The 22,915-nt window shown below is 36.9% G+C and overlaps 2 protein-coding genes across 2 annotated transcripts in view; both read left to right on the forward strand.

The window, feature by feature from the left end:
* The window catches only part of LOC134854566 (RUS family member 1-like), a 51,427-nt gene extending 36,569 nt beyond the window's left edge, over nucleotides 1–14,858 (forward strand). The window contains exons 3-8 of the mRNA XM_063870871.1: nucleotides 5,140–5,276; nucleotides 6,890–7,117; nucleotides 7,597–7,722; nucleotides 8,526–8,800; nucleotides 9,200–9,405; nucleotides 14,510–14,858. Coding sequence (XP_063726941.1) covers nucleotides 5,140–5,276; nucleotides 6,890–7,117; nucleotides 7,597–7,722; nucleotides 8,526–8,800; nucleotides 9,200–9,405; nucleotides 14,510–14,632 — 1,095 coding nt within the window. The 3' untranslated portion in view covers nucleotides 14,633–14,858. The remainder of the gene's footprint in view (nucleotides 1–5,139; nucleotides 5,277–6,889; nucleotides 7,118–7,596; nucleotides 7,723–8,525; nucleotides 8,801–9,199; nucleotides 9,406–14,509) is intronic.
* A 1,542-nt stretch (nucleotides 14,859–16,400) lies between these two features.
* Nucleotides 16,401–21,277, forward strand: LOC134854567 (bone morphogenetic protein receptor type-2-like). The gene is made up of 8 exons (XM_063870873.1): nucleotides 16,401–16,952; nucleotides 17,185–17,692; nucleotides 17,973–18,183; nucleotides 18,424–18,577; nucleotides 19,640–19,883; nucleotides 20,097–20,215; nucleotides 20,495–20,604; nucleotides 21,044–21,277. The coding sequence occupies exons 1-8, from the start codon at nucleotides 16,491–16,493 to the stop codon at nucleotides 21,150–21,152; spliced, it is 1,917 nt and encodes a 638-aa protein (XP_063726943.1). The 5' UTR covers nucleotides 16,401–16,490; the 3' UTR covers nucleotides 21,153–21,277.
* Nucleotides 21,278–22,915: the final 1,638 nt, after the last annotated feature.

Raw genomic sequence — 22,915 nt, forward strand, 5'->3', positions numbered from 1 at the left:
CTTCGTCGCTTTGCTAGTGTAGCTAGCCTTTAATGTTTGTCCGTAAGAGCAAATCTTTCTCCTGAAAGTTGGTTCCGCCCAGCTTTTGTCTCGCTTGCTAGTAATCTCTAGCTTTTCTGGTTTGCTCGAGAGAGGAAACTTTTCTGCTTCAAGTTGATTAAACCCAGCTTCCTTGTCGGTGCGCTAGTGTATCTAGCCTTTTTTTGTCAGAAAAAACCGTTCTCCCTAAACTCGGTGAAACTTAGCTTTTTCGTCGCTTCGCTAGTGTAGCTAGCATTTGTTTGTTCGTCCGAACAAACCGTTACCCTTAAAGTTGGTTAAATCAATATTCTTCGTCCGTTCGCTAGTGGTCTCTAGCATTATATGTTTGTCCGTTAGAGCAAACTTTTCTCTTGGACGTCGGTTCCACCCAGCTTTTGTCTCGCTTGCTAGTCATCTCTAGCTTTTCTCGTTTGCTCCACAGAGCAAACCTTTCTCCTTGAAGTTGATCAAACCCAGCTTCCTTGTCGCTTCCCTAGTGTATCTAGCCTTTTTTTCGTCAGAACAAACCGTTCTCCCTAAAGTTGATTAAACCTAGCTTCTTCGTCGCTTCGCTAGTGTAAGTAGCATTTTTTTGTTTGTTCGCCAGAACCACCTGTTCTCCCTAAAGTTGGTTAAACCCAGCTTCTTTGTCGCTTCGCTAGTGTAGCTAGCCTTTACTGTTTGTTCGTCCGAACAGATCGCTCTCGTTAACGTTAGTTAAACCCAGCTTCTTCGTCCCTTCGCTAGTAGGCTCCAGCATTTTCCGTTTGTCCTTAAAAGGAAACCTTTCTCCTGAAAGTTTCCGCCCAGCTTTTGTCTCGCTTGCTAGTCATCTGTAGCTTTTCTCGTTTGCTCGAGTGGGCAAACCTTTCTCCTTGAAGTTGGTTAAACCCAGCTTCCTAGTCGCTTCGCTAATGTATCTAGCATTTTTTGTTCGTCAGAACTAATTGTTCTCCCTAAAGTTGGTTAAACCCAGCTTCTTCGTCGCTTCGCTAGTGTAAGTATTTTTTTTTGTTTGTTGGTCAAAACAAACCGTTCTTCCTAAAGTTGGTTAAACCAAGCTTCTTCGTCGCTTTGCTAGTGTAGCTAGGCTTTAATGTTTGTCCGTAAGAGCAAACTTTTCGCCTGAAAGTTGGTTCCGCCCAGCTTTCGTCTCGCGTGCTAGTCATCTCTAGTTTTTCTGGTTTGCTCGAGAGAGCAAACTTTTCTGCTTCAAGTTGATTAAACCCAGCTTCCTTGTCGGTGCGCTAGTGTATCTAGTATTTTTTTTGTTTAAGTTGGATTTGCAGATTGGACAATCGCTACCTTTATGCTAAATACTGTCAACAGCATGACAACAAGAATTCATCTTTCCTCGAAAAAGACCATAGCGCAAGTGATCCAAATAATCGTAATTCTACTTATCGCAGTTCCACCACGCCATTGAGTGTTATCTGTCCTATTGATCAGGGCAATCATTTTTTGGGACGATGCCCAGAATTCAAAAAATTGCCACTGGATAAACGTTTGGAGATCATTAAGAAACACTCTTTATGTTTCAATTGTCTTTATTAACACAAGTTGAACGATTGCAGTTCAGAAAAACGATGTATGCAAGATAACTGCGGTCAGAAGCATCATTCAAGTTTGGACAGAGAAAAATGTGGAATTGATAGCAAAAATCAATCTCAGAAGTCTGACAACGTCGAAGTTGAACAACGAATTCTCAGTTTGCCAGATGCCGATGATAGCAAAAATCCGGGTTCGGTCATTAGAAATTAGTTACAGTATATGCCGGTAAACCTGAGTTATGGCAAAACCTCAATTCATTGTTATGCAATGTTGGACAACTGCAGCAGTTGCTCTTATATATGCAAAACTACAGCGGAAGAACTGAACAGCGTTCCAAAGCAATCAGTCGACCTGAATGTTCATGGAGCTTTCTCAACGGATAAAAATAAAATCCAAGCCGCCTTAATTACACTGAGTGTTGAAGCCTTCCATTCTACGTCAGTTCTTTTTACCTTACCGAACTTTTATTCGGTTGAAAAAACTCAGTTCGACGTCGTTAACGTCAAACAATTGAACAAAATTTGTTCCAAACTGAATCATCTCACCCACATCAATTATCTTGAACTTGATGATAATCATGTCCGTGTTCTCCTTGGTGTCGATGCTTTCTGGTTCCTTGCTGAAAGAGACATCAAGAGGGGGTCATGTTGAAAGCCCATTTGCAAACAAACTTGCTTGGATGGCCCATCACTGGTCCTCTGAGCTCCAAGTACCTGTACAAAGAACTACGAGAATAACAAACAAATTACATTGATGCTCGCAACAGAAAGCAGCCAACACTAAGCAAACTTGTCGAAAAATTCTGGAAAGTTGAAGACTGCAATATCTGTGGATTTTCCACCTGCTTCAAATTCAAGAAAGATAAACAAATTACTTAATGTCATGGAAGACAGTATTTACCACGTGAAACAAAGTATAACATGAACTTACTGGGGAAGCAGAATGTCATGCTACCAGATAACTTCACAATCGCAAAAGCTCAATTAGGCTCACTTCAAAAACGCTTAACTAAGGACCGATACCTTTTGGATTCATATAATAAGTCTTTTGCTACGGTCATTGAGAAAGGTTATGTAAAACAGTTGTTTTCATAAATCCCCAGCCAACTAACGTCTGGTATTTGCCTCACCACCCGGTTGTAAATCCAATTAAACCTGAAAAATAAGACAAGTCGCAAATGCTGCTTCAATGTTCCAAGGTATCTCTTTGAACTCCTGTTCAGAAGCTGGGCCTGATCTTCTGAACAACATGTTTGGATTGCCACTTCGTTTTCGGGAACAGCCAGACGCGGTATCTGCCGATATCGAGGGTTTTTTTATCAAAGGTTTGCATGCAAAGCTGCCGATATCGAGGGTTTGCATGCAAATTGGTGTTAAAGAATCAGATCAAAATGCTTTACGATTCCTTTGGTATCAGTATACCAGATTGATATTTGGTTCGAAATGTTCACCTTCAGATGCAATATTCGCATTGAATCAGACTGCAAAGGGTTTCGCAGCTAGCGATCGCAAAACAGCTGAACTCCTTAACCGGAGTTTTTATATGGATGACTTTGTCCATTCTTTTGAGTCCATTTGAGTTGCTCAACGGTCCTCTTTGAAAGTAAAGAGGGTCCTGAATAAGGGTGGTTTCAGTTTAACAAAGTTTGTTTCAATTAAACCCGAAGCGTTAGTCAGGTTGCCTGAAACGGACGTTGTTGGAATTATTTCGACACAAAGAATACTCGGAGTGCATTGGGACACAAACGTTGACGCTTTGTTTGTAAAAACACAAATCAAACACGATTTTCAAGGCAAAAATTTGACTCTCCCTCGAATGTTTTTTTTTCAATAGTGACAATAATAATGGACCCTACGAGCTTTCCTGCACCGTTTGTAATCACCATGAAAATCATGCTACAAGTTATTTGGATATCTGGAATTTCGTGGTATGAATAAATACCACTTGAACACATGAGTATCATTGGAAAAAATGGCTACTGCAATGTCGACAAGGTTTATCTGTGAAACTTCCCCGTCACTTAGGAATTTACTCTCAGAACACATACGTACAGCTGCATGTTTTTGCCGACACATCGCAATGGTAGCTTATGTTTACGTTCGAACGAACTACTACAGCTTCTAAAATCAACGTCAGTTTTTTTTATTGGACGAACCAAAGTAGCTCCACTGAAGCAGGAGAGCTTCCCTAAGCTCGAGCTACAAGCAGCTCTGATTGAGTCGCGACTTTGTTAATTCGTTTTAGATGAATTCCTTTGTGAGTCAAACACTGTTTTCTACTAGACAGATACTACTACGGTTCTTGCTTGGATTAAGATTATGCCTAGGCGCAAGGATTTTTGTAGCAATAGGCTCACTGAAAAACTTTCGACTTCCTAAGAGTCACAATGGTATCATATTTCAAGGAATCGCAATCCAGCTGATCACGCCACAAGAGGAATACCCCTTTCCGATGTAGATAAACTCTGGTTCCAGCCTCGTGATTTCCTGATGACACCGGAATCGGAGTGGCTTAAGCCTCGACATAGGGAAGTTACAATCCTCAGCGCAAGACTAAGAGAGGTCGAGCCACTAATGGATTTTTCACGTCTGTATATAATTCACTCTAGTTACTCAAAGTAACTACGATGATTCTAAAGTTTATTAGCTTGCTGAGGAACAAAGGAAAAAAATTGCCGACGCATATTACCGGGATTCAGCAAAATCTGAAATTTGAAGTTTCGCAAAATAAATTTTTCCCAGAAACCATCAAACGATTAGAACAAGGGAAAAAATTATACAACAAAGACGTTCTGTTAGCATTTTCTCCTTTCATGGATGATAATACTCTGAAAGCTAGGGGACAGTTTTTTTATGCAATCTTGGCGAAACCAATCTAAATCCAACATGGATTTTTCCAAAATCGCACCCTCGAGTGATAGGGTTTTGTCCAAATGCTGTCAAGAGTCGATACGATATATGACCGCAATTCATCTTAGTTCGCAATTTTTTTTCAATTTTCAAAGGTCTGGATTTTTTTCCTGCTTACAAAAACGCACAGAATATGAAATTGTGAAACACTTAATAAGTTTCAATGAGCAGAGTGAAGACACTTACTTAGGTCGTGTAGTTTCATTCTTTCTTTTTAATTCAAATTAAATTCAATTGCTTAAAGGAAGGCAAACTACGCTCTCCAATCAAGCAAATGCAAATGACGCTAAAAATTGTGGATGACTTTCCGTTTTAAGATTTACCAGCATAAGGATGAAATTACCTATTGACCCATTCTCTACTTGTTTCTTTTTTAAATATGTGACGATTAGATATTCTTGAAACCCAATGATCTATAATTTTTTGTGATTTTTTATCGAAATTTTCCTATGAAAGTTTTTACTGACACTTTTTCAACTTTCTGTAGGCTTTGTTTTTTTCGGAGCTCAATAAGCTGGTTTTTTTTCCTTCAACTCATATTCAATTACCTTCAAAGTTTTTGACTTGAAAGATTTGCTTGCGATGGTTCTTTGGCATCTGTGTTAGTTTTAATGATTCTTTAACGGCAGTTTTATGAATTGTTGTGTTTTTATGTTAGGTGTGGGATTCTGCTCAGGCTCTGTTCAGTTCCGTGTGTGGCACTTTGGCTGCTAGGGCCACCTTTGAGGGACTGGGAGTGGGTGAACAGTCTGCTACAGTTAGTGGGGCCACATACACTTGGATGCTCAAAATGAGGCTGGTTTTTTTTTTAAACTTTTTTTTCACATTCAATATCTGTAACAAACTTCATTTATTATTGAACCTTGACAACTTCTTGTCTCCTTCTCACTTGGTCTAGAGGTAACGCCATTGCCCTAACAACCAATGATCTTGATTTTAAGTACCGGCTAGGTCTTGGTTTGTTCAGTATGTATGAAAATGTTCAAAAAAAAATTGAATTTTTTCTTATAACTTCTTACTATTAATCATCAAATCGGATTTGGAATAATATATTTTTGTTTTTCTTCGATTAAATTGTTTTTGGCTGAGGTTTATCTTCTGAAACTTATTTTGTGTCTGGGAACTTATCTTTAGATTTTTAATATTATTTTTAAATTATATTATTCAAGAGTATGATTAAAAGTTTCAAGTTTATTACTAAGAAGTTCCAATTTTTGCTCAAAATTTATTAATTTTTTTTTACTGTTTCTAGCTCTATGGGCTTCTGTCCTTTTTTTGTCGGTAAAGTGGCCACTCGTTAGAGGATACTTAGTGCTTATTCAATGCTGCTGGTTGTATTTTTCGACTTAGTGGTTTGTGATTCAATTTATATTTGCTATCTTGCAATGCTACCTATTGCGTTTCTCGACTTGTTTGCCTCAAAATGAACATCATTCGAGACACGGTGGCAGTTAGTTTTTGTGACATCTTTTTAAGTTCACATAATTTTTCGACATAATGGCTTTTGTCTCATTTTCTATCCGCTAGCTCACAATGCTATTTGTGTAAGTGCAGACTTTTATTTCTACTAAGTTTTTCTCAATTTAATTTCGCCTTGGAGACATTATTTAGTTTTTAAATTGAAATTGGTTGCTATTTGTAAGTTTACCAAGTTTGATTTAGTTTAATTTTCGTTTTTTTGCTTAAATGAGATTGGCTCATGCTATATTGACTTAGTTACCTCACTTTGGATGTAGAAACCAAGAATTTTTTTTTGCTGAAAGTGTTCCATGACAACAGTTTGTTTTCTGCTTCACTCAAGGTATTTCGGCTTAGTTGCCGCGCAGTAATCGATTTTGAACTTTTATTCAACGGCAGTGATTGTGTTTTTTTTAACATGTTTTCCTCAACTTGAGCATCAGTCAACACAAAGGTATGGTATTTTTTTTGTAGATGTGGCTTTTCTAAAAAGTATCTTTTTTTACTGTGGTTTTCGTCTCAATTTCTGTCTCCTAGCTTAGATTGTTATGACTAAGAATCGATGAATGTAGTGAATCTTCTTATCTTATATTTGCTTTCAAATTAGATTTTTGCAATTTGGTATTTGGTTTTTCTTATAATTTCAGTTCCCTTCCTTTGTAAATTGGAAGGCAATTTCAATTATCGAACAGCAATTGTATGCAAGTCACAATAAAACGTGATCGGCTTCTTGTTTCGAACGAGGAATTTAAGTTTTCCGATTTCTGTCCAGTTTTCTGACTTATTGATCCAGTTTTCTCAAATTGAGTTAATTTTGTTAACAGTATTAATTATAAACTCTTCTTTAAATTCAAAGAGGTTAAATGGCTTATGTTTTTTTCTTTGGAATTCAAAAGTTCTAGACTGTTCATCCTGTTGATTTTTCTCAAATGTGAAATGAACATGTTCAGTTCAGGAATGATTGGGTCAATCGTGTTCGCCTACTACCAGAGCAGCTCTCTTGATGCACACTGCAAACAGTGGCGTCTCTTCGCAGACATCCTGAATGACTTGGCCATGACTATGGCCATCATATCTCCCCTCTTCTCTCCATTCACGTTCGTCATGCTCTCCTGTCTGTCCAGTCTGTTCCATGCTCTGGTGGGAGTGGCCGGATCCACTACACGAGCTGCACTCAGGTATGAACTCTACGCCATCTCCATATCTCACATTAGAAATGATTATGGCAATTTTATTGGCAAAGTTATGCACTTGCAATTTACTCTTGTTGCTAATGAAAACGTGATCATTTCTGTTGCGCATTGGCATTTCGGCAAGATACACATTCGATACCCAGAAGCCAGAGCAAGAAAACTGGGCTTTTTAGTATCTATTCAATAAGTTGTCAATTATTCTTCAAATAGTTAACATATTATCAATGCGAGACATTTGTAATGTTAACAGTTTCTAAGAGTAGCTGTATTGAAATTAATTAGCCAGAAAATGAGATGAATTATAATTTAAAAACATTCGTCAAAGAAAGCAAGCGTCCCTAATTTGATGTAATTCTTGCTGCCCAATTTTCCGAGGGTTCTCATAAAATTATTGTCGTCTCCATTTCCCGTATACTGTTATTGAACGTCTCAAAATCTTATCCCTGTTCGTTTGTTACATGTAGAGTGCACCAGGCGCGTGACAACAACATGGCGGATGTGTGTGCGAAGGACAACAGTCAGGAGCAGCTGGTCAATCTAGTCGGTCTCCTTCTCGGGTTTCTAGTCACCTCCATGGTAGACTTCTTCGGGTTAGTTGAGCCTACTAACTATATGCTCTTTAATTGCAACAGAATAGCTAACACAAGCGTTCCAAGATTTGCCTTTAAGTGATTCAAGGATATCATTTGATTTTTTTTTTGTTTTTCTCAACTAGGAATAATTTTTGTCCATTTCGATATCATATGAGCTATGAGGTTTTTATTACCCATTTTTGAAATAATTTAGCTGTATATTCATTTGTATATTTAACTGTATATTCTACTGTATGTTCAACAGTGCCGAAGCACAACACTACCGAAACTGAAAATGTGTTCAACAGTGCCAGAAATTGGTGACATTTAAAATATTGAGTTTTGTTAGTGAATTGTTGGCAATTTTGCGCGAATAATGTTTAGTTTTGGGAGTGAAACCGAGAATAAAAACTGACAATTTGCTGAGTTAATTGTTTGTTTAACAAGCGACAGCAATTAAAATGGCAATTGTGTCTTTTCAAATTCCGTCCATTTAAATTAATTTACTTGTCAGTGATTTGGGATGAATAAAAACATTATGTAAAATAAATTTCGGCACTGTTGAACAACATTTCAATTTTCGACACTGTTGTACTGCCATTATATGGCTCATCAAATTTGTGAAGTCAATTAGACGTTTGCTTGGAAACATCTGGCGTCTACGTGGCTTCACAAATTTGATGAACCATATTCAGTTGAAATATTTCGAAAATGAATATTCAAATACTTATAGCTCATGATCTCGAATTGTACAAAAGTTATTCCTAGTTAAAAACGTAAAAATGAAAGTAGAAATGAAATGTTCCGCTTCCTTAATTTAGACAGGTGTTTGTCTGGTCACTGTTTGTCATGTGTACATGTTGTCATCTGGTATGCAACTACTACGCAGTCAAGTGTGTTACCATGGAGTCCCTGAACCCCAGTCGCTTCCAGACTTTAGTGAACAGATTCTGGGCTGATTACAGACTTTCTTCGGATCCAACTAATCTGACAATGAAATCCATTAATCAGAGCGAAAATCTTTTCTTCTGGAAGTTGAGGAGACTACCTAGAGTTTCGATAGGTGTGCCTATCAACGAGTTGCACCAACCAATTGGTATGTTTGCTCTCCAATTCTGATGATTGCATGCAGGTTCTATTGCAGTTCTATTTTAATCATCAACTTATGTCCAAATATGATTAGAGAATAGTTTATTAAAGAACATATCTTGGGTACTATCATTTATCTGTATCAAATTTTGGGTTGATGTTGCTTGTTTCGGCTGCATTTTGTCTTCTTTTCTTTCGGCTAGCTTCCCATATATTGGCGTATATTGTGTATCGCAAGTGATGTAGAGCCTGGCTTCATCTGTGTGTCACAAAAAGACATGCTATTAGCCTTCTTCTTTGCCTAGAACACCAAAGATTTAAACAAGCTCAAAATTTGAAGGAATTTTTATCGAAACTTTTTATTACTTCGATATGAGATATCGCCATTGTGTATTTTTGGTTTCAGTTGTTAGTTCAACCGCAAGTGCTATGTTCAGTCTTGGAAACTTGACTAGATTGGACTGCTCTCAACTGCACATATCAATAGCACTGTCAGAGGCCTGCTCATCTTCAGACATAGTCAGGGCTTGTTTTGTGGCCTACTCTTGCGACATGGACTCAACTAGGTTAAAAGAACATTTCACACTGTACGGAGAAGAAGGACTGACGAAGGTAATACACCAAAATTTCTACTTGGCAGTTTTTTTGTTAATCGTATATATGATCGTTTTGACGAACTCGCCACATGTTTACTTTACTGCTTACTTTTTGTTCTGGAGAATCGATTTATTGGATTCCCTATAATAACAATTCAGTAATTGTTTTTGTAAGATTTGAATATCAGAATCTGTTGTTGTTGCTTCTTTTATAAATCAAGAAACATCAATTAGTTATATATACTCGGGGGACTGGCCTATTAGCATATGTGGCGACTAGCATGCACATAAAAAATATGGTGGCAGGACAATCTACCCTATTCCAAACTACCCTATACCATTCTACCCTATGGCATTATACCCTACATACCAATCTACCCTATACTAATCTACCCTATACTAATCTGCCCTATATACCAGTTTAACCTGTGTCGATTTGGCGCATAATTAATGTAATCTTTCAAAGTCCTAATTAGACTCGGAAAGATAACAGCACGTGTTAATTCATTTGAGTCTAAATTTTTGGACTCAATTTGAGTCTTTCACTTAAGGATATTGGTCTAAAGACTAAATCGCAATTTAAACCTCAAAATCTGAAATTTGTCTCAATTAAAAGGTTTTAATCCCCAATTTTCAAAATCACGTGCAAAAATGAAACCAAAACTACATCATTATATCAATTTTCCTTGGAATAACATTTACCAAAATGAGTCAAATTTCTTGGGGGTATATCTCAACAGAATCGGAGAACGCTTGTAATCGGTGGCCACGACAAAAAAAACAGGAAACAAAGAATGGAAACATTCACTGGAAGTGTTCAAGATGGGGTCCCATAAATGCAAAACGACAGCAATAACCCGAGATAACGATCTTATTTCCTGTAGAAATGAACACACGCACCAAGTATTTCCTGGTCGTTCAGATGCAAGGCTTCTCGGGCAGAAAATGAAACAGGACACAAAAATTCTGCAAGTACCAGTCAACAGCATATTTATAGCAAATGGCCTGCAGTCTGTGTCCGAAGAAAAAGCCGTCCGATTAGCTCTTCCTTGCCGGTCGGCGATTGATTGGGCCCTCAATCGACAGAAGGTAAATGAGAGACCCACATTGCCTCCCATTGTCGACAGACATTTTGAAGTACCAAAGCAACACGAGGAGTTTTGCGTTTTCGATAGCGGCATTGAAGATCCGGAAAGGGTGTTGATTTTTGGATACACTTACAAAAAACTACTGAAGCGATTATCAGCCATCACCGAAAACACCGAGCCTCACCGCATTCTACTCGATTTTGAACGTGCAGCATTAAACGCTTTCGCTAGTCATCATACCGGAGCGTTGCTGAAAGGCTGCTATTTTCATTTATGTCAAGCGTTCAACCGGAAAATAAACGAAGTGGGCCTAAAACGACTGTACGAAACTAATCACGATCTCAATTTGTCGTTGCGCTTAATTCCAGCTCTAAGTTTTGTACCAGTTGAAATGGTCAATGCTGCTTTTGACTTGGTTATTGAGGAAATCAAAAAAGTGTCTGACAAATTTGATCTTGACGACAGCATAACTGAGAAACTTGATGAGGTAGCCTCATACTTCCAGCGCACCTACATTAAAGGCGAAACCATCGGAAGGAATTCCCGCGACCCTCTCTTTCCAGTAAACCTTTGGAATCATTCCGAAGAGGCAGCTGCTGGGTTAATAAGGACAACAAATGCCGTAGAAGGCTGGCATCTCGGCGTTGCTTCTCTCTTTAAAGGAAACCACCCATCCGTTCACACCTTTCGGGAACAAATCAAATTAGATGCTGACAATCAAAAATTCAATAAATTGAAAGCAATGGGGGAAAACAGCAACCCCAGTCGCAAGAAGTACAGTGAATTGAATGAGAAAGTGAAAAACATTTGCAACAATTTTAACAAAGATTCTATTTTAACATATTTGTATTCTCTCGCGCAATTAAGTCATTCCTAACTCTGTTTATTTTAACAAATTTTATGAATTTTTCAAAAATTCATTTTAGTTTCTTAAAAAAATACACTTTTTGAGGTTCCCGTGGCCGTAGAGGGCTGATATTTTGGGAGGTAATAGAGGCCAATATGAAAAGAATTTTACCTTCTCCCTCACCCCGCCCCCCAATACCGCCTTGGCCTGGTACTGGGGGGTCTACCCCTCCTTTTGTGATCAACTAGTGAAACCCTCAGTAGTTTTCAAATTTCATTCAAATTTGACTTCTTGGTGATTTAATCTTTCGAACTTTTGATTTTAAAATACATGCATTATCCGCTAAGCTATGTCGACTTGATGTGATATGACTTTTGTTAGTTTAAGAAATAGCCGCAACGCATTTCTATAGCAAATTTGGATTAAATTTCTGTTCGTTCATGCTTTGAACTCATTTCCATTTTGAACAAGCAAGTTTTACGTTGCTTTGATATTTTGTTCGGAAATATACTGTTTCGGATTCTTCAAGAGGATGGGGTAAGTTTCAATTGCTTTATTTATAGGGTAGAATGGTATAGGGTAGATTGGTATGTAGGAAAGAATAGTATAGGATAGATTAGCACAGGGTAGATTGTAATTGGATAGAATGTCATGGAACCAAAAATATAAAGAGTTATTTTTACTTATTCCACCCTAAAATTAATTTTGAGCTGAAATCGTTTTGCTTCAATCTGATTGGCTTAAATTAACCAATTAAATTTCAGCGCCAGCTCAAAATGTTTTATCATAATTTTGAGTCGACTTACAAGTTAGCCGAACTGGCCAAAAAAAACTGTTAAGCTGCTGAGTTGCTCCAGGACTAAAATGACGATCTTCGCATCTGCTCGAAATTCGGTCTTTTCAGAAATCAGTTAAAACGTAAAAATTGCTTTTGTATTAACCTATATATTCCCTTCACCTTAGCCAGTCTGCAAGTGTTACTGTATAAGTACGAACTTCCTTCTTCTAACCTAACTCGCAAATGAAATGGTTCATTGAAAGTGTTCACTTATATGGAAGTCAGGTGGCAGGTTCAAGTTAAATAGCTGGATCGCTTTTTGTTATACATCGAACAGTATTTTTACTTGCGAAGCGAGTGTATTATTAAGAACCGTATTTTTTCCAACCTAAGTCGCAAGTATTGGTGCCATTTTTGGGCACCTCAGCTTTTTCATAGCATGGGCTTTAACATTCGAATAGTTATAAGTTAGCTCAGTTATGCATTTTTACACTTGCGAAGCTAGTGTTTTAGTACGAACCTTCTTTTCTTCCAACCTATATCGGAAATATTGGTGCCAATTTTGGACACCTTTACAGCTTTTTCATAGCATGGGCTTTGACGATTCGAATAGTAATAAGTTAACAGTTATGCATTTTTACTCTGGAGAAGCTTGTGTATTAGCACGAACCTTCTCTTTTTTCCGACCTAGGTCGCAAATATTGGTGCCACTTTTGGGGCATCTTTACCGGTTTTTCATAGCATATGCTTTGAAATTTGAATAGTAATAACTTAACTCAGTTGATGCATTTTAAATTTAACAAATGAACCGAAAAAAGTGACTTATTTCAAACGACATAATAATAATGAAAATTCGTTTTCAGAAATTTTCTAATGCAATTAATCTCACAAATGCATAATTTATTCGTAATGTGGCTTTATGCTTTGTGATTTGTTACGTGCAAAGTTAATGTGGATGCCTTCAGTTTGTTATATTCCAATTTTTTACTTGCAAAGTTGAGTATATTTGTATTTGATGTCACTTTTGCTGAATCGCGTTGGCAAACTATTAGCTTATGTAGCTGTTTAATTCGTGACTAGTGGTTGTTGGTTGTTAAGCTTTCGTGGCTGAGTAGATAGTGCGTCAGACTCAGAATCTATTGATTGCAGTAGGTCGCAGATTCGAATCCTTACCCATAGCCGAGTTTTTGCTAATTCCAGGCTTATTTCTACTACCTGTTTCACTTGATAGAGCTGTTTTTTGGTCGTGTTCTTGCAAGTGTGTGCGAAGCGCAGCTTCGCTTCTGTGTTGATTCGTCAAATGAACCGAAAGAAGTGATTTGTTTCGAACATGACAATAATGAAAACTCGATTGTAGAAATATTCTATCTCAGAATATCTTGCAATTATACATGTGGCTGTGTGCTTTGCGATTTGTTACATGCAAAATTAGTGTGGATGCCTTCAGTTTGTTATAATCCAATTTATTTTTTGCAAAATTGAGTCTCTTTGTATTTGGTGCCACTTTTGCTGAATGGAATCGGCAATTTATTAGCATATGTAGTTGCTTCATTCGTGAATAGTGTTTGTTGTTGTTTAAGCTTGCGTGGCTGAATGGATAGTGCGCGAGACTCAAATTCTCTTGATTGCAGTAGGTCGCAGGTTCGAATCCTACACGTAGCTGAGTTTTGCTAATTCGAAGCCTTTTCTGCTTCTGATTTCAACTGTTAGAGCTGCTTTTTGGTCGTGTTCTCACAAGTAGAAGTGATTTGTTACAAAACCTAGCAATGATGAAAACTCGGTTTCAGAAGTTTTCTAACTCAGTATATCTCGCTTTTTTTGAAATGCATAATTTATACATATTAGGGCTGTGTGCTTTGCGATTTGTTACATGCAAAGTTAGTGTGGATGTCTTCAGTTTGTTATAACCAAAATATTTTTTTTTGCAAAATTGAGTCTATTGTATTTGATGCCACTTGGTGAATCGAATTGGCAATTATTAGCATATGTAGCTGCTTTATTCGTGAATAGTGTTTGTTAGTTGAGCTTTCGATTCTTAGGGCTATTTGAAAATTTAGGCGTATCCAGATAAAGCAATTATCGCATGCTACTATCCACTTATGCTAATTGCAACACACATATGCTCGCTGGCATTTTCTTTTGATCATTTTGCCGCTTTTAATTTCGCATTCAACCGTGTGTCTGATTTCATTGAATTCTTTTCGTATATCAATATACCGACGAACTTAGGCGTATTTGTTTTTCGTCTTAGAGAACATCCAGATAAAGCAATTATCGCATGCTACTATCCACTAATGCTAATTGCAACACACATATGCTCGCTGGCATACTCTTTTGATCATGTTGCCGCTTTTAATTTCGCATTCAACCGTGTGTTTCATTTCATTGAACTCTTTTCATGTTTCAGTATATGGACGAACTAGAATCTACCTTTCCTGCGTTCCAAAGAACCTTGAATAGTTGCGGATGGAAATGTGACGACCACTCATTGCTAGAAGTTGATGCGTGGAGGTTCTCCCCCATTCGCTAATGATCATATGAATCATGGTATAATAGAACTTTTTTTGTAAATTTGGTTGGATGCCTTATGTAATTGACATATCTAATAAAAACAAGCCGTAGTATAAACCAGTTAACATAAAAACCACGAAAATACTGAGCAATTGCATAATTATTTTGTAATAATTATCTAAGAGCTTCAGTTTCAATACCAATGACTTTACTTATTGTCTCCGCTCATTTTCCATCCATTAAGAGCCGATGCACATAGTTCAGACTCTTATGTAGGTCGTGAAGTTTTTTGTTTTTCAGGAAAAGGCAATTTTGCCTTTCCTCGATTGGACTTTTGATTTATTTTTTAGCTTGCCATACTTTTTATACTAGTGAGCTTGCGAGCATAGTGTATTAGTATGAACCTACTTTATCCAACCTAACTCGCAAATAAAAGTGCTCAATTTGGTGGCACTTAAGCTATAATCACGATCTGTAGCATTGGAAATTTCCTTGCGTCTGTTCTTTGCTTTATTTGTGGCGAGTGTTTGTAGATCGTTAAACGTCCGTGGCCGAGTGTGAAGGATGTGAGTCTTTTAATATCGTGGTAGCTGGTTAGAATCCGTCACTTAGCAAAAGTTTGAACAATTTGAGGCTTGTTTGCAATTTTTCTTATTTAACTTGCATGTTTGTCGCTTCCTCGCTAGTGTTTGCGAAGCGGAGCTTTGCGTCTGTGTAACAAAAGTAGCGAACTGAAATTTATTTTGAAAAATCACAAATCAAACTGCACAAATTCTTATTTGCGCGTGGTTTGGCTTTTGATTTTTTTAAGTTCAGTTTGTTTTTTTTTTGTTAAAAGGAAAGCAAACTCAAATATCGAACAGCAAAAATGCAAAGGTCACGAAAAACATGAATGACTTCTATTTTCAAATTTTTACGCTAAATTTTAAGAACTGTTGAGCGTAATGAAAACTCTTAAATAGGTCTTGGTGTTTTTTTTTTCAGGAAAAGTCTTATGATGCTCTAAGAAAAATACAGATGTGCATTCATACATATTAATGCAGTTATGAATGCACTTAAATATATATGTTTTTCTTGAATTCAATTGAAATTCATCTACTGGAAATAAGGTAAATTGGACTCTGCAAATACGAACGTTGAAATGGCGCAAAACATGTGATTGGTTTCTAGATTTGAAAGTGGAATTTCATTTGTAGATTAACCACCGGAAAAAAAACTTTACCTATCGATCCATTTTTCTAAATTTGAGTTTATTTTATCAAAAAAGTGTCAATCTCAATTTCGTCTGGAAGTTGAAAGAGGTGATGCCATATATTTTCTACTTTGAACTTCTATAGTGGAATATTTTCAAAAATATGTCAGTTTTTTTTCTGTTTGCTTGCGTTCAATGACTCTTTTCCAACTGTCTATTGCCTATCTTCTGAGTTCCCAGCAAAATTTAAAAAGTTAGCTATTCAGTTTTCTCTAAGTGAGATAATTTTAATTAAAAAAAGTGCCAATCATAAACAATTGTTGAAAATCAAACGCTTCAAGGTGTTGTTTTTTTCGAATGTTGAAAATTGTGAAAATCTTCCAATCAAATTTTTTTTTGATTTTTTTTGAGAATCTGTTGGCTATGTTTCAATTTAATAGTTTATTTCTTGCCAATTTAAGTGTTATTTATTGTTAAATGAGACTGTTCGAGCCTTCATAGTTTGATGTAAATATTGTTTCAAATTCAAGCTTAAGAGATGATATGTAAGATCCAGTGTTAATGTTAGTTTGATTGGCTTTATTTTTTCAGGTACTGCATGTTTGATGATAGATACAATCTTATGATAAATCGAGTTCGATAGAACTTGTTACAAATGGTTAAGCTGAGTTAAACTTATCCCAAAATGAAGTCGTTTTTGTTTCTTGCAATGTTCATATCAGTCTTTAGCGGACTTCAGGCTAGTGGGTCTCAAATTTGCAGTTATTACTCGGGCAAAAGTGATCCGGATATACAAAAAATAGAGAAATCTATTTCTGCGACATCTAACGACAATTTGGACAGCGATGCGATTGTAATATGCGATGCAGACAAATCAGTGGCATGTTATGCAATGTTTACATCGACGCATAAAAAGATAGAGATCATTTCGGCCGGGTGTCTTACCATGAATGCATCGAGTGCAAATAGCATAGGAGCAACTTGTGCGAACGAGAACTGCACGGCTCTGTCCAGTCATTTGGTTGGCGAAAGTGACAGTGATAGAAACAAATCAAGAATCGGTTTTTGCTGCTGTTCGACTAGACTGTGCAACCAGATAATCACGAAACCCATTGTGCGCAAAGCAGTTCCAGTGCCAGTTTATGAAGTGAGCTAACAGATTCTTGATTAGGTCTCTAGGATAATGCAACTTAGCCAAAATGATACAGCGAAACTAACTGTGAACTTATTCGACGTGTATTAATGTGAATGATAGGCTTAGAACAATTTCATTGAAGTAAGAAGCATGGCAGTCAACAGTAGATCATGTTATTTTTGGGTTAAAATTTAATTGATTGCTTGCGTGAACAGTTTGGAATGGATATAGTTTTAAATTTCAGCTAGAAACAAAGCCAACTGTCCGTGAGTCGAAAGACAGAATGGGGTACGTAATCGTCATCCTTGCAATCGCATCTCTCTTAGTCATAGCTGCCATCCTCCTTTTCCTCACCATGCGTCACCTACATCGCAAAGTGTTCACTCCCTTCTGTCCCTGTAGTACCCGTGAGTCGCGTGGAGTTGTGGACGGGTTCCAGTGCGAAGAACATAGAGTAGTTATGGAGCTCGGAACAATCGGTGATGGGACATACATCGATAAAGACGGAACCTCGAAAATAGCTCCGAGTCAGTCTAGTTCAAGAAATGTAGTGGATAACAGTAATTTGAAACTGATGAAACTTATCGGTCAAGGACGCTATGGAACTGTGTGGCATGCTCTGATGCGAGATTCAGAACAAGAAGTGGCCGTTAAGTTGTACAAGAGCGAGCATAAACTGTACTTCAACAACGAATTGAATATTTATCAAGTGCCGCTCATGCAGCATCCAAATATCGTCAGTTTCATTGCAGGTGAGATTATTCTGTTCAAACATATCGTCGGAAAAGTTTTAAATCGATAATTTTGCTTCCAATAATTAGTTTCAGTAGGTCATGAAGAGCCTGAGAAATCTGATGATCCATATTTCGAGCTGCTCCTCGAAGGGAGCTTTATTGTCAGGAGTCCTGATTAATGATCCTATCGAGAACGAGAAATAGAACGCCTACTCTATAGAGGTTGTTGAACCATAGTTGGACGTCAAATGTTCCTATAACTTCCGAATTAGGTTGACAAGATTTGTGTTTATTTCAGGCTCGTGGCGATTGAACGAGGAGTGTGGTGTGAACGAGTACATGTTGGTGATGGACTACATACCCAATGGGTCTCTGGCATGCTTCCTCGCCCACAACCACTTCACTTTCGCACCCATGGTCCAACTGGCTCTCTCGGCTGCCAGGGGACTGGCATATCTGCATTCGGAGATCACACAGGCCGGTGCTAGGAAACCAGCTATTGTGCACAGGTAGTGCCTTTATTTCTGTTACATTTGAAATTATGGCACTTTTGTTTGAAAGTCTGCTCTGGTTTCAACCTGCAGTTGAATTTATTCACCAGGAGTTCTTGCTAACGAATCGGAGAGAAACTTATATTTTGCTTGAGCTTCTTTAAAGGCTTACACTTTCTATCCACCGATCTACTCAATGTCATCTGTAACTTTATTATTGTCCTTCGTTCTGTATTGAGAGGTTGTGTAATGTTGTAGAGATTTCAACTCGAGGAATATTCTTGTTAAGCGTGATGGAACTTGTGCAGTGAGTGATCTTGGATTTGCCCAGAAGGTGTCTGGGGCTGATCTTTATGGCTACACGACCAGCCTCATCCCCGATGTGGGCACCCTCAGATACATGCCACCTGAGGTAGAAATGAAAAAAAAATAATTGAAACAAAAGTGGTCTGTTTTTGTGTAAGTAGCACATAGCACAGATCTTCCGACGGTTCTCATAGCAAATATTGAGATCAAATGGAAAAGAAAACGGCAAAAGCCTTTTGAGAGATCAAATCTGCAGCCGTTGAACCCGCTGGTAGATTTACTAAAATGAAAAATTTTTCGTTAAGTTTTCCGCTCGTCACTTAGTGACAAGGTCGGAATAATAAGTAGCAATCAAATATGCAATTGTCTTGTAATCGAGAACTATACTTTTTCCCTTTAACAATTTTCCTACCAATCTATTATATATTTAAATGCGGGCTTCACTATCTTGCTACGTTTAAATTTTTTGACATACTATTTTTGCATGTTTAACGAAAGAATTTTTTGACGTTTAAGCGTTTTTCAGTTTGAATTCATTGATTATTTCACCAAGTTTTAAATTTTTAACACAATAGAGAAATACTATCAGAGTTTTTCAGGTTTTGCAAATTTCGCCTTCAATTATGAGTACCCAAATCCTTATAGTTTACGAGGTACGACAATTTTTTCGATTTTTCTAAAAATTTTCAGAAGACTTAGATTTATAAAATTTCACAATTTGAAATTCCCAACCTTGTAGTTGGGCGTGGTCAGGGTACTCTCAGCGGTTACAAATCTTGCCTCCAAATACTTTTAGTTCCCAAGTTGTTATTATTTTTGTGTTATATTTAAGAGTAATGAACGTAGGAAAAGTGCTCTAATAACTACAGATATCTATTCACAGATCCGCATACATTAATGCATATATAAATGCTCTTCGGTATATTTGCACTTTTTGAAATCAATTGAAATTAATCTGCTGAAAAATAACGTATAGATACATTTTTTCGAGTGATTTATAGGATCTGGGTTATCAATTTTGTTCTTGATGCAAGAACTATAAAAAAATGTTTTCAATAGGTTATCAAAATGTTTTCAAAAGCGTTTTTGTGGTTAAGCCAATCAATAAGAAGTCTTTTGCAAGTGAATTATTTGTTATTATTAATTTTGAGATAATTTTGCTGTTCAGGTATTGGAAGGTTCTGTCGATCTGAACAAGTGCGAGAGTGCTCTGAAACAGATAGACGTCTATGCATTAGCACTGGTCCTGTGGGAAATCAGTTCACGCTGTGATGAGTTGTACAGGGGCTATCCGACTGTGAGGTCACCTGAGTTTAAACTACCCTTTGAGGAGGAGCTGGGAAAGAGTCTGAAGTTTGATGAGATGCGAGATCTGGTGTCCGTTCAGCAGAGGAGACCAGTCTTCCCCTCAGGTTCCTTAAATGTTCCTTACATATATGTATCACGTGTATGGATCAAACTGTATTTCTCATTGCTTGACTATTTGATCAGCAAACAAGTCTGGAGCTTATGATACCAAAAAAATGTAGAATTGATGTGGCTTAACTCATTGAAAAATGTATTTTTCGAAGGAATGTCTTTTTGCAAAGCTTGCATTAAGGTTCATCACTTGATGATAATTTCAGGCTGGGCTAGGGAGTGGAGTGGGGTGAAGTGTATTGTGGACACTGTGGTGGAGTCGTGGGATCAGGACTCCGAGGCCAGACTCACTGCCGCGTGTGTCGTCTCCAGACTCAACACTCTGGTAAGTATGCTTGTCTGATCTAATCGAATTGTTTCCTTAGCCGTTAGTTTTTTCTTACTACAAATTCAATTGGCGCACAAGCTTTCAACGGCTATTTCTTTCTTGGTGTGATGTAATAGCTAGAATTAAGCTGAGGAATTACCGTTTATTCAGGGTTTATTTGGAAAAATTTGCGGTGGACATATGCTATTTAAGAATACAGTTGCTTTCTCTCTTTTGCAAGTTGTTGAGATCGAAACAGACGGTTTGCTTCTTGTCTTAGGTGGTTGTTCGTTTTAGCCCGTATTGTGGTCGGAAGCTGCAGAAACATTTCATGATGTACATGACTCACCTGCAGATGTTGTCACTGCCAACCAATCGAGCACCCTTCCCATGAGCCCATCTGACGCGTTAGTGTTTTAACTCTGTTCATGGAGTATAATCATGTGACTCATGAGGATTTTTTATGCGTTGTCTAAATGTCAATGAACATAGTGAAGACACTTATATAACATAGTTCTGTTGTTTGTTTTTTAAAATAAATAGTTTTTCGCGTTTTTACTTTTGGTTTCTAAGTAAAATCGAGTCAAATTCATTTGCTGAGAAAAGAACATTAAGCTTTTGAATAACAAATATTGAAATGGCGCGAAGAAATGAGTTCAATATGAGGATTTCAATTTATAGATTTTATCTAAATGAAAAAAAAATGTTGGCTGTTTTAAGAACGAAAGAAGCTATTGTCTGAACTGTCAGCCCTAAATTGAGAAACTGCTTCGTTTAGAATCGAAATTGAGCTGAAGTAGACATGATTTCATTCTGAATATAATTACCTTATGTTGTTTGTTTCAGCGAGCACAATTTCAGTGGCGATCAGTCGTCTCTAGCAATTGAAGTTTCAATGAATGAATTGCACGCAATAGAGTTACCCGAACCTCAGGATCTATCATCAATCGCGTGAAAAAAAACTAACCCCAATAAGTTAAATTATTGTTTTCATATTTTGTATATCATTCGATTTTGAACGTAGTAGATAGAAATTTGCAATTCATTTTTCGTAGTTAAAATATTTGTCAAATGAGTGAATCTTCAGGTTTTCAAACGTGTGAAGTTTGATTTGATCTGCCGATACTTCAGAGTGTGTTAAAAATAGGATTAAATTGAAGTTTGTGATTCCATTCGTGATTCCCGTTTTGAAATTATTGATGTAAAATAATTTCCAAATATTTCAACAAAGATTGAAGGCATAAATCAACGGTAAAAGACACAAAACAGTTTCAGAATAGTATCGTTTTTAGGTTAAATGTTATATATACTTCTTAAGATTCGATGACCGTAGTTCAGACTCTTATATATGTCATGATGATTTTTTCCCGTTTTTTTTTTCATGAAAAGTTGAAATTTGTTCAGGCTTTGATTTCCTTTTAAGTTCATTTCATTTGTTAAAAGGAAGGAAATCGTCCTTTGTTAAAAAAAGGAAAACTCCACTATCAAACAGCGAAAGCGTAAAGGTCACCAAAAACGTGATCGACTTCTAATTTTGAAAATGGAAATAAATTATCAGATTTTCCAGCAAAATAAAAGTTTAACCTATTGATCCAGTTTTCTCAAATTGGATTAATTTTAACAAAAAGTTGTCCATTATAAATTGTTCTACAAATTCAAAGAGCTTTAAGGCCATCTAGTTTTTTCTATGGTTTTTAATAAAAACAAGTCAGCTTTTTTGAAAATTTTATTTGCGTTCATTACTTTTTTCCAACTCAGTTGGCGATGTTTTCATTTGCTAACAGTTCAAAATCAGAAATATCCAGCGCAATAGATATATTTTTTCCCAGTGCAGTAGAAAAGTTTTTGATCGAGGTTATTCAAACTATGTTAGTACGTCAACGCTGTTCCAATTGGCGGCTGGCTGTATTGCTGTGTTGTCTTTCATGCATGCGAAGTACAACTTTTTTGATCTGTTCACATGAAGACTTAAAGTTCTTACGTTGCTAGTTTTTGTTTTTAGTTAAAGAGTAATAAACGTAATGATTTCTCTTAAATAGTACTTAGTGATTTTGGTAATGGTCTTGGTTTTTCAGAAAAAAAAACCTAAAATTTGTTCACGCTAAAAGTTTGACTTTTTTAGTTTCAAGTTCACCTGATTTCCTCAGTTAAAGGAAGGCAAACTCCACTATCGCACAGCAAAAATGTAAATCTTACGAAAAACGTAATCGAATTCTAGTTTCGAAAAAGGATTTCAATTTTGAGGTTCCCCAGCGAAATTATAAATTACCTGTTGATCCAGTTTTCTCTAATTGGGTTTAAAACTAAAGAGCTTTATGGGCATATACTTTTTCTTCAAAATTCGACTGTTTTTTCGAAAAACAAGTTTTTTTTCTGTTCCTTGCGTTCATTACTCTTTTAAAACGGTCAATTAGCTATGTTTTTACGCTTGCGTTATCACAGTGGAATATAGACTTTTAGTTTTCGGGTTAATAAATAGTTCAAAATCAGTTGACCCATGTTTTGTCTGCTCAGTGTCGGCTTCGTGAATTTTGCTTTTTATGCTTTTTCAACACTGGCAGTTGTGTTTCTCAGTATTGTTCCTTAAATTTACCCGCATTCCAGGCAAAATTTTGAAAAATAATTTTTTTAAATGATATTTTAACTTTTTTCGACTGAGCTTTAGTATTTTTTTTTTGGTTTAGTTGCCGTGCAAATTTTTGCTGAATCGCAACGCCT

This window comes from Symsagittifera roscoffensis, chromosome 9, assembly GCF_963678635.1.
Source record: "Symsagittifera roscoffensis chromosome 9, txSymRosc1.1, whole genome shotgun sequence".
Lineage (NCBI taxonomy): Eukaryota > Metazoa > Xenacoelomorpha > Acoela > Convolutidae > Symsagittifera > Symsagittifera roscoffensis.